The 14,746-nt window shown below is 30.7% G+C and overlaps 1 protein-coding gene across 1 annotated transcript in view; it reads left to right on the top strand.

Annotated features, from left to right (window-relative positions):
- The first annotated feature begins 6,395 nt into the window (after window positions 1-6,395).
- Window positions 6,396-14,746, top strand: part of LOC145335338 (uncharacterized) — a 44,524-nt gene continuing 36,173 nt past the window's right edge. The window contains exons 1-2 of the mRNA XM_080181073.1: window positions 6,396-6,431; window positions 9,858-10,024. Coding sequence (XP_080037199.1) covers window positions 9,942-10,024 — 83 coding nt within the window. The 5' untranslated portion in view covers window positions 6,396-6,431; window positions 9,858-9,941. The remainder of the gene's footprint in view (window positions 6,432-9,857; window positions 10,025-14,746) is intronic.

Genomic DNA, 14,746 nt, shown 5'->3' on the forward strand with positions numbered 1-14,746 from the left:
AAAAACAATTAAGTATCATATGCCATATTTTTTCAATCTTTCATATTAGGGTTACTTTCATCCACCTCTTTAGCGAATCCTCTAAAAACTTGGAGTTGTGACAATTAATTTCAAAATTAAAATTGCACTTATAAAAAATGGAAAGGGAGTAGACTCGTTTTTTATTATTTAGTTGTTTCCCTATTTTTTTAAAAAATCTATTAAAAATTAAGGAGTAGTGTTACTAGCATCAATCTCTCACTAAATTTGAAAACTATTGAAACGAATTGATCTATGGGTTTTAATTAAGAAATTCGACCATTTATAGCCGACTTTTTTATTGGGAAGAAATTAAAAAAATAAGGCCTTTCATACCAAAATGTGTACAGTTTCTACCCAATAGCAGGTCTGCCGAGTTCTCCCGGGATATTTTTATTGGTGGAGCCTGATTACCTCTCTTTCTTAGTACCTTTATTCATTAATGATATGTATTAATTTATCTTCCATTGTCTTATCTAGGGTTGGGCCGGATACTTTTTTGGCCGGATACCGGATACCGGATATTCGGCTTATTTCAAACGCCGGATATCCAGTAACCGGCCGGATATCCGGCTAACGCCGGATATCCGGCAAATATCCGGTTATCCGGCCAAACTACCGGATATACGGCCAAATTACCAGATACTAAAGTAGCAAAAAAAAATTTCTTCAGAAATCTTATATAAAACATAAAGTTAAACTTGTTCAGAAAAAATGTTCTTCTAGCTTCAATAATAAGAAAACTATAGCCATTTAAAATTTAAAAAAACAGAGATTTTTGGTGTAAAGTATTAAAAATTATAGAGCCGGATATCCGGCCGGATAGTTTCAATATCCGGTATCCGGCCGGATATTGAAAATGGCCGGATATCCGGCCACACCGGATATCCGGCCCAACCCTAGTCTTATCCCTTAAGATCCATGAACATTAACATTTTAAATATATTGGTTTTAAGAAATGTTTTTCCTTAAATCATTTCATGACAAAAAGTCTAAATTTCTCCGCTATTAATATATCCATCAAGAATTATTCACATAAAAGTGTCAAATTATTTAGTCACATAAACAAAATACACTGGGACCCAAAGTTTTATAACAACATTATCGTATTCGTTGGGTACTTTTAGTTTTTAAGCCATCGAATAAAAAAGATGATAATAAAGCTTTGGGTACCAGTGCAATCAACAGTCCAATGTCCCCTCCCTCTCTATACAAATGTAAAAGCTAGACGTCTAAATTTAACAAGAAAGATTCCTTTGACAATTTATTTATCTTCCAACCTTTGACAAAATATTTCTGGCTTGCATTTTAGGGTTGGGCCGGATACCGGATATCTTACTGATTTCTAATGTCGGATATCCGGTTTCGGCCGGATATCTGGCCAACGTTCGATATCCGGCAATTTACCGGATATCTGGCCGGATAATCGGGTAACCGGATATCCGGCGCCAAAAATCAGCCGGATATCATGTAACCGGATAGTTTTAATATCCGGTATCCGGCCGGATACTGAAAATGACCGGATATCCGGCCCAACCCTATTGCATTTTTAACTACCTATATGTTTTTTTTATTGTTGATGACATTAAGACTAAAGAAAGGTCATAGCAAATCAGGGAAGGAGTGGACATTGGACTTTATATTAAACTGGTACCCAATGTTTTATAACATTTTAAACTTAAAAACTTTGGGTACTTTTTTGAATTTTGATTAGTTGGTTCCAAACAATATAGTGTACACATTTTTCAGCCAATAATTTGAATCTACAGAACGGGTTAATTTGTTTATCATCATTGAAGATGTAAATTATTTTATCGTCCATAGTCTTATCCCTTAAGATCCATGAGAAAAGCAATTTGTAATTTTCTTCTTTTAGGAAAAGAGTTAATTTTAGATATACAATTCTATTTTTGTTATGCTTTTCATGGACGTATTTAAGGTTATTAATACATGATAATGATACACAAAATTATCCTTTTTGGAGTTTTAAATTATTTGATGATACGTTTGGACACTGCTATTTTTAAAACAACCAATTAATTTTAAAGTAACCAACGTTTTTGTTAAACAACTTTGGGCACCAGTTAATTTGCAGACTAATGTCCGAACCCCCTCCTTTCTTTGCTGGTTCTTGGTTACAGGAAGCTCTAACTCTGTTGGACATTTAAATAACCTAACCTAAAAATGCAAAAGAGAGGACAATGGACTGTTTATTACACTAGTCCCCAAAGTTTAATGATAACGTTTTCTTATTCGTTGGCTTAACAACTTTGGGGTAAGTTTTGATTGGTTGGTCAATTAAGTTGAGTGTTCAAAACGTTTCAACAATTTATTTTAATCTACAGAAGGGGTAATTTGTGTATCATCATTGGGGATGTGCATTAAATAAATGTCTTATCTCTTTAGATCCCTGGGTTCAATTTCAGTTAAAGTGAAGTTTCTTTTCTTGACCCAGTTTAGAAAATATCATTTCTATATAAATAATTTATTTGTATTTATTCAGCTAGATAGTACATAGACAAGATTAGTAACGTATTTTAAGAGATATGCCAAAGGCATGGATCTAAAGGGATAAGAAAATGGCCGATAAATCTTAAAGCACGATACACAAAATTACCCCTTCTATAGATTAAAACTTGTTGTTGAATCGTTTGAACACTTAACTTAATGAATCAACCACTTAAAATTCAGTAAAAGTCCCCAAAGTTACTAAGCCAACGAATAAGAAAATGTTATTGAAAAATTATTGAGGACAAGTGTAGTTAACAGCCTAATGTACCCTGGTATGTTAGTCAACCAATAAAAGTCCCCAAAGTTGTTCAGCCTATGAATAAGAAATCGTTATTATAAAACATTGGGGACTAGTGTAATAAACATCCCGTTGTCCCCTCTCTCTCTCTCTCTAAGACAAATGACAATCTTTGATGTACATGCAAACATTTATCTGATAAACAAATAAGATATTCTGTACAATAATATTATTGGTTAAAACGTTTGAACACAGAAAGTTTTACAACCTTATCAAGTTTTTTTTAAAGTTACAGATTTTATTCATCTACACAAAAAAAATCAAATGAAAAACATATCAACAAAATAATATAAATTTTTCATTTAAAACTAGAATATTCTAACTTTTTAGATTTTTTAAAAAATGTACAGATTTGTGTATACATCTATACAAAAACAAGGATGACAACATCCATAAGTAACAAAGCTTAAAAATTATGGATGGACATAGGAAAAAAATGAACTAAAGAGCATTGTAATACAAATTAAACATGAAATTAAATAAATCATGAAACCTTTTATGATTTACAATGGAATCGATCTAGCACCACAACATATAAGTAAATCTCAAAGCAACTTTGTGAAAATATGTAAAATGTGAACTTATTTAATCCCTAAAAATTTCAGCCGTCTATCTTGAATAGGAGTTGAGAAAATCTTGAAACTTAAAAATCTAGGAATCGATCCAGCACCCCAATTAATTTACATATTCTAATGACACTTGGTGAAAATATGAAGAATAGGAACTTATTTAATCTCTGAAAGGAGCCGAGAAAATCAAATTTCCCCAAAAACGTTTCAGACGGACATACGGACTTTCAAAATCAAATTATAGAGTAGCTTCGCTACTAAAAAGTTGGAATCAAAAACATCAAGAAAATATTATTATTTTAAAACTAGTATATTCTAAATTTATTTACCTAAGAAATACGTTTTTTCAACAGTGTTTCTATAATAATGGATATATTATTACTTGGATCTTACACCAGATTTTTCATGTTCTCTAATAAAGTGAAAATTGCAGCGGGCTAAAATAAGGATACCCTTCCATCTAACCACTTTACCCCCTCCCATCCTCTCCTACTTGATGAACTAACTTAGCAATAATTAATGTCCATGTTAGCAAGATAATTTTACCCTGTCATAATATCTACGTATATTATATATCCAATTTATTCTAACTTTATATACTTAGGAAATATGTTCTTTCAACAGTGTTTCTATAATAATGGATATATTATTACTTGGATCTTACACCAGATTTTTCATGTTTTCTAATAAAGTGAAACTTGCATTTGGCTAAAATAACGATACCCTTCCATCTAACCCCTTTACCCCTCCCCTCCTACTGGATAAACGAACTGACCAATAAGTAATGTTTATGTGAGCACCCTTAATTTGCAGTGTCTTAATATCCACGTATATTATATATCCAATGTATTCTAACTTTAAATACTTAGGAAATACGTTATTTCAACTGTTGTTCAATAAAAACAAACAAATTAATAACGAAAACCCGTTAATGCATTTATCATAGTACAATGTTTTTTTTAGAAGCGGACCTACTCTATAATTAGCGTCTGTACGTTCGTCCGTCTGCATATTATCGACTGTTTATATAAAATAGATTTAAATGGCTAGGTTTAAAAAGATCATCACTCACTATTTTATACAACCTTTAACCCACCCACAAAAAATAAATGATTTTAGCAGCTTTCTTCTATATATACTACATTTTATTGTTCTTTTTTCTACTTATATCTTTTTCATTTCAAGAGTTCAAATAATCTGAATGACCCTAATTATCTCTAAAACAATGATCCATAATAACTTGCTTTTTCTGTAAGATTATTATAGGGTTTGTGGGGACACCATTAAAACTAAATTGGTTGTCAATTACAGATAAATTTGTGCATTTCTTATGAAAGTTCTGATGCACCTTCACAACCGCATATTTTTTCTCTCCTCATATTCTCATATAGATATTAGACACAATAATTTTTATAAAAAGTTTAGGATGTCTTTTTGTGTGTAAAAAATAAATTTAAACTAAGTTAAAAGAAGTAATTTTTCGGTTGTTTGTTTAGGTCAGGTTAGGTTATTTTCGGTAGCCCCCGCAGGGTTAGAGCACACCAGATACAAGCCCACAAGGATTAGGCATAAAAAAACATTTCCCTGTTATTTTCAATTTTAAAAAGAGGGGGGGGATTATTTATGTTCAAGTATCATTTTGTGTGAAAACACCAGTTAATAAATACAATTCTTTTTAACTTAAAAATATAATTGTGTTCTTTAACATTCAATTTCTTTTGAATTTAGATTTAATTGTCTTAATAGTACATTAAGTGTCTGTATCTCTAGCATCTAGGGGCTCCATATTCTAAGTTAAGTGGATGGAGTTGGCAAAAAAATCCAAAACCATACAAAGACTTGAATAAAAATAAAAAAGCATGTAACCATCCCCGAAACTATATAATGCTTCCCTTATATAGAGAACTCAATTGTTTTTAGTAGTTATTATGTCCTTACCTACAGGCAAACAAAAACCTTACTACTTTATTTAATGAGGTATTGTACTGAAATATCTATTTTTAACCTATCAAGGCACAACATTATGAGATTTAACCAGGTAATTGCATTTTAACCACTTTTTATGTGATCTAATTATCCGTTTGATCTGATTTAGTATATTGATTCCTGGGTCAACAAAGAACAATATTATAAGCGAAGCAACTCTGTATTCAGTCCTAAAAATGTAAGTATGTCCATAAACATTATCCTATATTAAGCAGTTTTTCAACAAATTTACTTACAATTTTGCTTAAACTCTTATACTTTTATATTCTGATTATTCAGTTCAGACACTATACAAGTGTTAATGTCCGTTTGTCCTACCCTTTCAGTGCTGGATGTTGTCATCTTTGTTTTATGTTTTGTTAATTTTAAATATTTTTATATTTCAGAAAAAATGGAAAAATAAATTAACACAATTTAAAATCTAAGTTTATTTATTAGTAAACGATGCAGCTAAAAAATCAACGCTTAAAAATGTCTCCCACTTTTTTAATAACATTAGTTTCATTATGTTACTTTTTCCCTGTGACTTATGCTAGGAGAGTTTAGGATTCATTTGAATAGCTTAAAACCGGCCTTACTGCAGTATTGAAAGTGTTAAAAGAAATGAAAGTCCCTCCAAACATTTATATATTCCTCTCCCACATTTCCTGGGGAGGGGGGGATTGTATCGCACCCCCACCCCCTTCCCACTCGAATAGCCAAAAACCTTTCATTACAAATATAAAACTTCCCCGAAAATTGTTGATCGATCGTTCCAACCATTTACGTGATCTTACCGGGCATACATACACACATACAGACGTCATGATAATTTAATATATGTTATTAGCGGCCTCTAGGGGCATTTGCGGAGGGAGGAGTTGAATTTCATAACCCAATTCTTTTTATTTTAGATTTAAAAAGAAATATTATTTTTTTTGGGGGGGGGGGGACCGACCATCAATCCCCACATTTAAAATTTTATCTATGCTTGTATTTGTAATGAATCTTAAACTCAACTATGACAAAGATATTCTAGAGACCTACATCCTGGCTTTTCTTCAGACAAGGTGAATATATTTTTGTTTAAATTGTTTATGTTAAAATTGTCCTATAGATTTGAAACAGTGTAACAAAAGGGCATAACCAATGAATAATGCTTTAACTTTCAAAACTTTTGGCCAACGAAAAAGAGAATTTTGGATACCAGTATGATCACGAAAACTTCGGGTACTTTGATCGGTTACCAACTAGAATTGTCCAAACATTTAAGTAACAATTTTAATCTACAGAAGGGGTAATTTTGTTTATCATCATTTGGTATTATATAAACTTATCGTCCATTGTCTGATCCTTTAAGACTAAAACGTTTATATAAAATTTATTATTATTATATATTAATTATAAAGTGCAGAGTATGCTTAAAGGTGCGACACTAAGCCCCGTAAAGGTCATCAAACTTTCTGTCTATGGAATTATAATTCTTGTCTTGGAAAAAAAAATTGTCAGGGAGGGAGGGGACATTGAGTGTTTATTACACAGGTACCCAAAGTTTTATAGTATTTTTTTCTCATTTGTTGGCTTAAAAACTTTGGGGACTTTTGTTTGGTCGGTTCATTAAAATGAGTGTCAAAACGTTTCAGCCACTAATTGTAATTTTGAGTAGAATCAATAAGGATGTACATCAATTTATCGGTCATTGTTTTGTCCCTTTAGATCCATGATTTTAGAAGACTTGCAAATAAAACCTAAAACAAGATAATCTATTTCTTTTTATAGCTGCTAATATTTTTATTTAGAGATCTTCTTTAGAAAATTATATAAAAAAAAATATTTTAGTTAACCCAGTGATCTTAAGGGATAAGACAATGGACGATGAATCAATATACATCTCCAATGATGATATACAAAATAACCCTTTATAGATTAACTATTGGTTGAAAAGTTTATAATCTACTTGTTTAAAAACCAACCAATCAAAACTCAATTATTCTTTTTAAAAATAAATATTAAATAACATATAAGTTTTAGTAAAATTTCAACTAAAAACTAAAAATAGATAATCAATTTCTTTTTATAGTTGCTAATGTCTTTATTTAGAAATCTTATTTGGAAATTTATATAAATACAACATTTTTGTTAAGCCAGGAATCTTAAAGGGATAAGACAATGGACAATAAATTGATACACATCTCCAATGATGATATACAAAATAACCCTTCTGTGGATTATTTATTGGTTAAAGATGTTTCAAACCAACTAATCAAAACTCAATTTTAGTTATTTTAAGCCAGGGATCTTATGGGATATGACAATGGACGATATAGTGATATACATCTCCAATGATGAAATACCAAATAACCTTTCTTTAGATTAATTAATCCTTGAAAAGTTTGAAATCTACTTGTTTGAAACCAACCAATCAAAGCTCAATTAAATTTGTACAAAATAAGTAATAAATTACTTACAAGTTTTAGTAAAATTGCAACTAAATACTAAAACTAGATAATCTATTTCTTTTTATAGCTGCTAATGTCTTTATTTATACATCTTCTTCAGAAAATTATATAAAACAACATTTCAGTTAAGTAAGGGATTTAAATGGATAAGACAATGGACAATAAATTGATATACATCTCCAATGATGATATACCAAATAACCCTTCTTTAGATTGATTATTGGTTAAAAGTTTGAAATCTACTTGTTTGAAACCAACCAATCAAAGCTCAATTGAATTTGTACAAAATAAGTAATAAATTACATATAAGTTTTAGTAAAATTGCAACTTAAAACTAAAAATAGATAATCTATATCTTTTTATAATTGCTAATGTCTTTATTTAGAGACCTTTTTTGGAAAATTATATAATTACAAAAATTTTAGTTTAGCAAAAAATAAAAAAAAGTAAAGAAATAAGTATATTGGTTTGTTTTAGACATAAATAAATTTTGTTGGTCCTAACTAATAAACTTTTTACATGATTAGAACTGGTACCCAACATTTTACAATTCTTAAAAACTTCGGGAACTTTGGCTTAAACTAACAGTGCCAATTAATCCAATAAAACAGGGGTAATTTGTAATCATATGTAGGAGATGTATAGAATAATTTAAGTCTTTTATCTTTTTCGCCTGTCGTTTCATTATCTCTGAAAAAGATTAAAAATGATCTTTATTATCTATTTATTTTTAAAATAAAGTTTTTAGTAAAAACCTACACAATTAATTAAAAGTTGGCCATTACTTCCGTATAAATTTTAACAGAAAAAATTCCCGCCAAATTCCCCAGGGAGGGGACGTTCGGCAGTTTATACACTAGTCCCCAATGTTCTATAATAACGTTTTCTTATTCTTTGGCTCAATAACTTTTCGATCTTTATTGAATTTTAATTGGTTCGTCTTTTAAGTTGACTGTCTAAACGTTCTAACCACTAATCGTAATTTACAAACGGGGTAATTTTGTGTATCATCATTGGGGATATAATTAAGTAAGTTGCTACGCTTTTTCAATAGACATATTTTGGACATATGGCAAGCCTTTTTTCTAGGGGAGATTTCTCTTGAAAGGTTGGTGTTAACCCCACCCCCCTCCCCCTTTAAAACCTTCCAAGGACCTATGAGAAGGTTCAGTAGCGGTTAGTGAGATCCTACGATTTATTGAAACTTTATTTTTTGTAGTATGGATAACCACTTTTATTTTCATGCTTGCAATGGAAATTTTTCTTCTCTAATTATATCATATTTAGTACTTTTTCATTCATTAGTGGTTAATTCAATCTATTTTTGTAAATAACATATTTTAATGGAAAATAACAATTTTTTTTAAAAGCGAAGTTTTTCAATAAATGGTTATTGATTAGTTTGTAAGATATGGCTTATATCGTAAATTTCAGGAATAAGACAATGGCCAATAAATTAATTTACAGCCCCAATAATGTTAGACAAAATTACCCCTTCTGTAGATTAAAATTAGTGATTGAAACGTTTGAACACTAAACTTAATAAGATAACAAATCAGAATACATTAAAGTCCCCAAAGTTGTTAAGTTGTTAATAAGAAAACTTTAAAACTTTGGGTACTAGTGTAATAAATAGCCCAAGAGATTGATAATGGTGCATAATGATTTCTGTACAATTGGTTACAATTCACAAAGCGTGGCAACTCTATAAGCATTACAAGAATAACTTTTATAATTTATAATAATCATTTCATTTCTAGAAATGCCATTATGTATTATTATTTAATAAGCGAAGCATATCAATATTCAAGTCTTTGATTTAGCTTTGTTTTTATGGATGTTGTTATCCTTGTTTTTACAGAAAATTCATATTTGGAAATTTTATTAAAGAAGGTTATAATTAGCTATGAAGTGCTAAATTTACTTATTTACCAATAAGTTATATTTAAGTAATTAGAAGAAACCTATTTTTAAAAACTATTTTGTTAATTTGTAATTCTCTATTTGCAAGGCTAATATATTCGATTATTTTTCTAGTTACCACGTGGGCTGTACTCCGCCCTTACTGCCAGTGACACACCCTCCCGAGGTCCCAATCTTAGGTTGGGACCTCCCATAAAGATGATCCCCCATTTGGGGGGTGGGGGTGGGGAGAGAACTGTACCTGGATCTTCTTATCCACCAGAAAATATATCTCAAGACAGGTAAAAATAGATTGATAGAATGAGAGATGGTTATCCTCTCACTTATCTCACTATAAGGGGGGGAAGAGTTGATACACCCCGACCCAATCTCATGACAGGATGGTAGATAGATAGATAGATAAATATATGGTGGATGGATATAGATAGATAGATAAAGTAGCTAATTGCATATAACTTGTAATTTAATGAGTTTTAGCAAGTTTTTGGACAATCACTGTAATAAATTTTGGATCACACAAACCCAATCCACTCATTACTTTTTATAAACAATCGGCTACATCCTTAGAGGTCTCTAGTCGACACTTTCAATTTTAGTTTTTAAAAGCTTTCTCTTTATAAGCTTTTCTGAAAAGGAGAACCATATCGGTATTACAATGAGTAAGCCATAGACAGACAGATTAACTTACTTTTATATAAGTATTAGCTGGGGGGGGGGGGGGGGTTGAAAATTGTTCCACTAAATGCTTAGAGGAATAGGTCACATATTTTTAAAATATATGAATAGGACTCTTTAAGTAGTGAAATAGGAGCAAATTTAATTTTTGCATGGTGTATTTAAATTCACTTTTAATTAATATGAAATAGATAGTACAAAAATATTTTGTATATATATTATAGATTAGGTTAGATTTGATTTCATCAATTATTACGAAAGTTTTTATATTGGCGTTAGAAAGGTTTTATGCTATTTACTTTGTTATCAGGGATCTAAATGCATAATGATGACACACTAAATTACCCATTCTGTAGATTATAACTAGTGGTTGAAACCTTTTGACATTCAGAATAATGAGCCATGCAAAAAAATCAATGAAAGTCCTAGAGTTTTTAATTCGACCAATAAGAAAACGTTTATTATAAAACATCGGTGACTAGTGTAATAAATAGTCAATTGCCCCCCCCCCCCTTTCTGATTGTATTTATCAGTTGAGTTTGGTTGATAAAAAAAATGTGTTATTATAACATCTTGTATGACAATAGCAAAAAAAGTTTCCATTTAGAAAGTAATGTCTAAAGTTAAAAATCAACATGTTTTAAATGGACGTATGGACATTGTGGTAACGATTATAGAGTTACTACGCTTTCTAAAACGTACTTTCCTACCACAAGAATCACTATACCAAATTTGAAATCGATGAGACAACTCTAATATGGCTAAACTAATAAAATTAACGGACGGACGGACAAAGTGAATTATAGAGTAGCTTTGCTACTAAAAATGTGTTATTATAACATCGGTTTAACATCTTGTGGGACAATATCAAAGTGTTCATTCAAAAAGGTCATTTTTAATGAAAAATCTGTGAAAAACTATTTTTAAAATCTGCAAACTTTTACAAAATATCTTTAAAAGTTGATAAAGTTAGGGATAAGACAATGGGCAATAAATTGATATACTTTCCTAATTACAATAAGCAAAATTACCCCTTGTGTAGATTAAATTATCAGTAAAAAAGTTTGGAACCAACAAATCAAGATTCAATAACCAAGTACCCAAAGTTTTTAAGTCAACCAATGAAAGATTGTGTTTATAAAACTTTGGGTACTAGTGTAATCTGCAGTCAAATAATAATTTTCCTTTGATTATTTTTAAGCTTTATTGGTAAAACACCTAAAAGGCCACCATTTGAAAGAAGCATTTGTTATGAAACAGAGACAATTGTTCCACAACTTAGATTCTTGGAGGGAGGGGACATTGGACTGTTAATTACACTGGTACCCAAAGTTTTATAACCACATTATCTTATTCATTGACTTAATAACTTTTGATTATTTTAGTAGTTAGTAGTTAGTAGTTTCCAAACGTTTTAACCAATGAATTTTGTCTACAAAAGGGGTAATCGTGTCTATCCTCATTGGGGATGTATATCAATTTATCGTCCATTGTCTTATCCCGTAATATCCCTGCTTAGATTAATTTCACTCAGGGATCTTAAGGGATAAGACAATGAATAATAAATTGATATGCATTCCCAAAATTATCCCTAATTCTAAAGATTCATATTATTAGTTGTAAATTTATTGCAGGTCCCAACGTTTTTGACGTTATAAAACTTTGGGTACCTATGTAATTTACAGTCATATGTCTGTGTCCTAGAATATGTTGCCCTGAAGCTGATTAAACCTTGAAAAGTTCAGAAATCTGTTTCCCCGATTTTTTTATTTAGAGGCATTACAGTAAAATATAGACCTAAAAACTTTATAATAATGTGATGTTATATACTACTATTTGATAATTAAAGAAACGGATATAAATGATTTTAATTGTACAAACAGACAGACAGACAAACACTTTTTATTTCTATAGAGTTTAATTTTCTTCAAATTGACTAGAAGAAAACTAGGTGCTTTTCCTCAATGTGCTTAGCGAGCTCAGATTCCCCCCCCCCCCCCTAATCAAACTTAGGTACGATAAATTTATATACATCCCCAATGTAATATACAAAATTGCCACTTAATTATTAGTTGAAACGTTTGACTTTACCAACAATAAAAGTACCCAAAGTTTTTAAGCCAACGTTTATAAAACTTTGGGTACCTGTGTGATTCTAATTTCCCTTCCATCCCTGACAATCAAATCAAATTATCTTTAAACGCTGGACAAAAATGAAAATAGCCAGAAGTAAGTCAGAAGAAAATTAGTAGGAGGTGCTACGAATCTTCAATACAAAGATTTGGTAATTTCGTTTCATCAAATACAGGAAGGGAGGGAGGGGACATTGGACTGGAAATTGCACTGTTATCAAACTATCGATAAACACCAACATACACTAACTTTAAAACTTTGGGCACTTCGATAAAATTTTGATTGGTTGGTTCAAACTAACCTTCCATCTACAGAAGGGGTAATTTTGTTTGTCATCATAATTCATTTTATCATCCACTGCCTTATCCCCTAAGATCCCTGAGATAAAACTAAATTAGTTGCGCTATTAAGAAAGATAAATTAACTATTTTGTAGGACCCATAATTAACTCTTGGGCCCAAATGTTGATATTTTTCAACATGATATGGCTACTTATTATATTAGGCATTTCCTCATTTTTTGACCTTCTCCATTTTATGGAGGGAGGGAGGGGACATTGGACTGTTTATTACACCTGTCCCCAAAGTTTTAAAACAACGTTTTCTTCTTCGTAGGCTTAACAACTTTTGAGACATTTTATTGAATCTTGATTAGTTGGTTCATTAAGTAAAGTGTCAAAACGTTTTAACCGTTAATTGTAATCTAAATTATGTATTATCATACGGATGTATATCAATTTATCGGCCATTGTCTTATACCTTTAGATCCCTAATTTTCATAGACATTTTCTCTATTTTTCAAAATATCTATTTTATTTACATTATATCGTTATTTGTTTGATTAATCTTATTCAAATCTGTTTTCGTCGAAAGGTAAAAAATACTTTCATATTTGACTGACAGACTTGCGAACCAATAAAGCGTTACAGATTGACGTACGGACAGCCAGACAGACAAAGTGAATTATAGAGTAGCTTCGCTACTAAAATCCAATGAATGATTTACTTATTAATTTATTATGATAACTATAAATTATCTAATCATTGAATCATTCGGTGCTTTCCCTTAAAGTACCTATCGAGCACTGACCCCCCCCCCCTCCGTATTTTTGAGGGGTATCTTGAGAGTTTTTTTAGCTGTGGTATCCTATCCTTTCAGGGCTAATCAGTACCAAATATAAATAAATCTAGCCTGACTTATAGCAATAAACAAACAAACGAAATTTACCCCTCACCCTCCTATTTCAATATAAGGTGGGGAGAGGGCGGGTTTCTGTGCTCAACTAGGCACTTTAAAGGAAATCGCCGCCAATCATTCATAATAAACGCCTATTAAATCATCATTTAGTAATATCTTTTTATTTGGAAAAAATGTTATGATTAGTAAAAGCAAAGCTTTTCTAGTATGGCTTCGAAACCGATCAATATCCGCTGGATTAGAACAAGTTCTCAGCCATACAGAAAAAAATGTACAGCATTGTATTACTGACAATTTTCCACGATTGTTGGAATAAAAATTATAGAATTAATACCAGTTTAGTTTGTCCGGGTCTTCAACCCATCGGGGAAACAAAACTGGTTGGTTGTAATCTATAAATGTTTATTTTAATATCCGCGGAAATCGGAAAGATATAAATAACTATAATACAATTAAGGTCGACCTTTTCGACCTTATTTTGCCAATTTAGGAGATTTTAAATTTTTCACGATGCTTCTTAGGTCAATAAAGTATAATTTAGAAAATGTATCAACTCTATTATGGGGTCACTTATGGATTTAATTGTACTAGTTTAATTTTGGATTAGATTTATTAAATCCTTTTTATTGGTAATCAAAAAAGTAATCCTCTTTCATATTTTATCAAGAAGATTTGATTACAAGAGACTAGAATAAAGATGACAATTTTTTTCGTTTAAAACTAAAATTAAAATAGTGGGGTCGACTACCCCCCCCCCCTAAAAAAAATTCCCCCCCCAAATTTTTTTTTCATTAATTTTTCTTTTAAATCTAAAATACTAAAATCTAGAAATTAGGTTGATCAAAACTCTCGGGGCAAAGCTCCTGGAGTCTAGGGGCAAAGCCGCTAGTAAATTTATAAAGTCGTAACTAAATTTTAAGTAAATTTGTTGAAAAACTGCTTAAATACAGAATATTGTTTAAAGACATACTTACATTTTTAGGACTTGATTATGATTAT

This window comes from Acartia tonsa, chromosome 13 (assembly GCF_053477335.1).
Source record: "Acartia tonsa isolate MP-2025a chromosome 13, ASM5347733v1, whole genome shotgun sequence".
NCBI lineage: Eukaryota > Metazoa > Arthropoda > Copepoda > Calanoida > Acartiidae > Acartia > Acartia tonsa.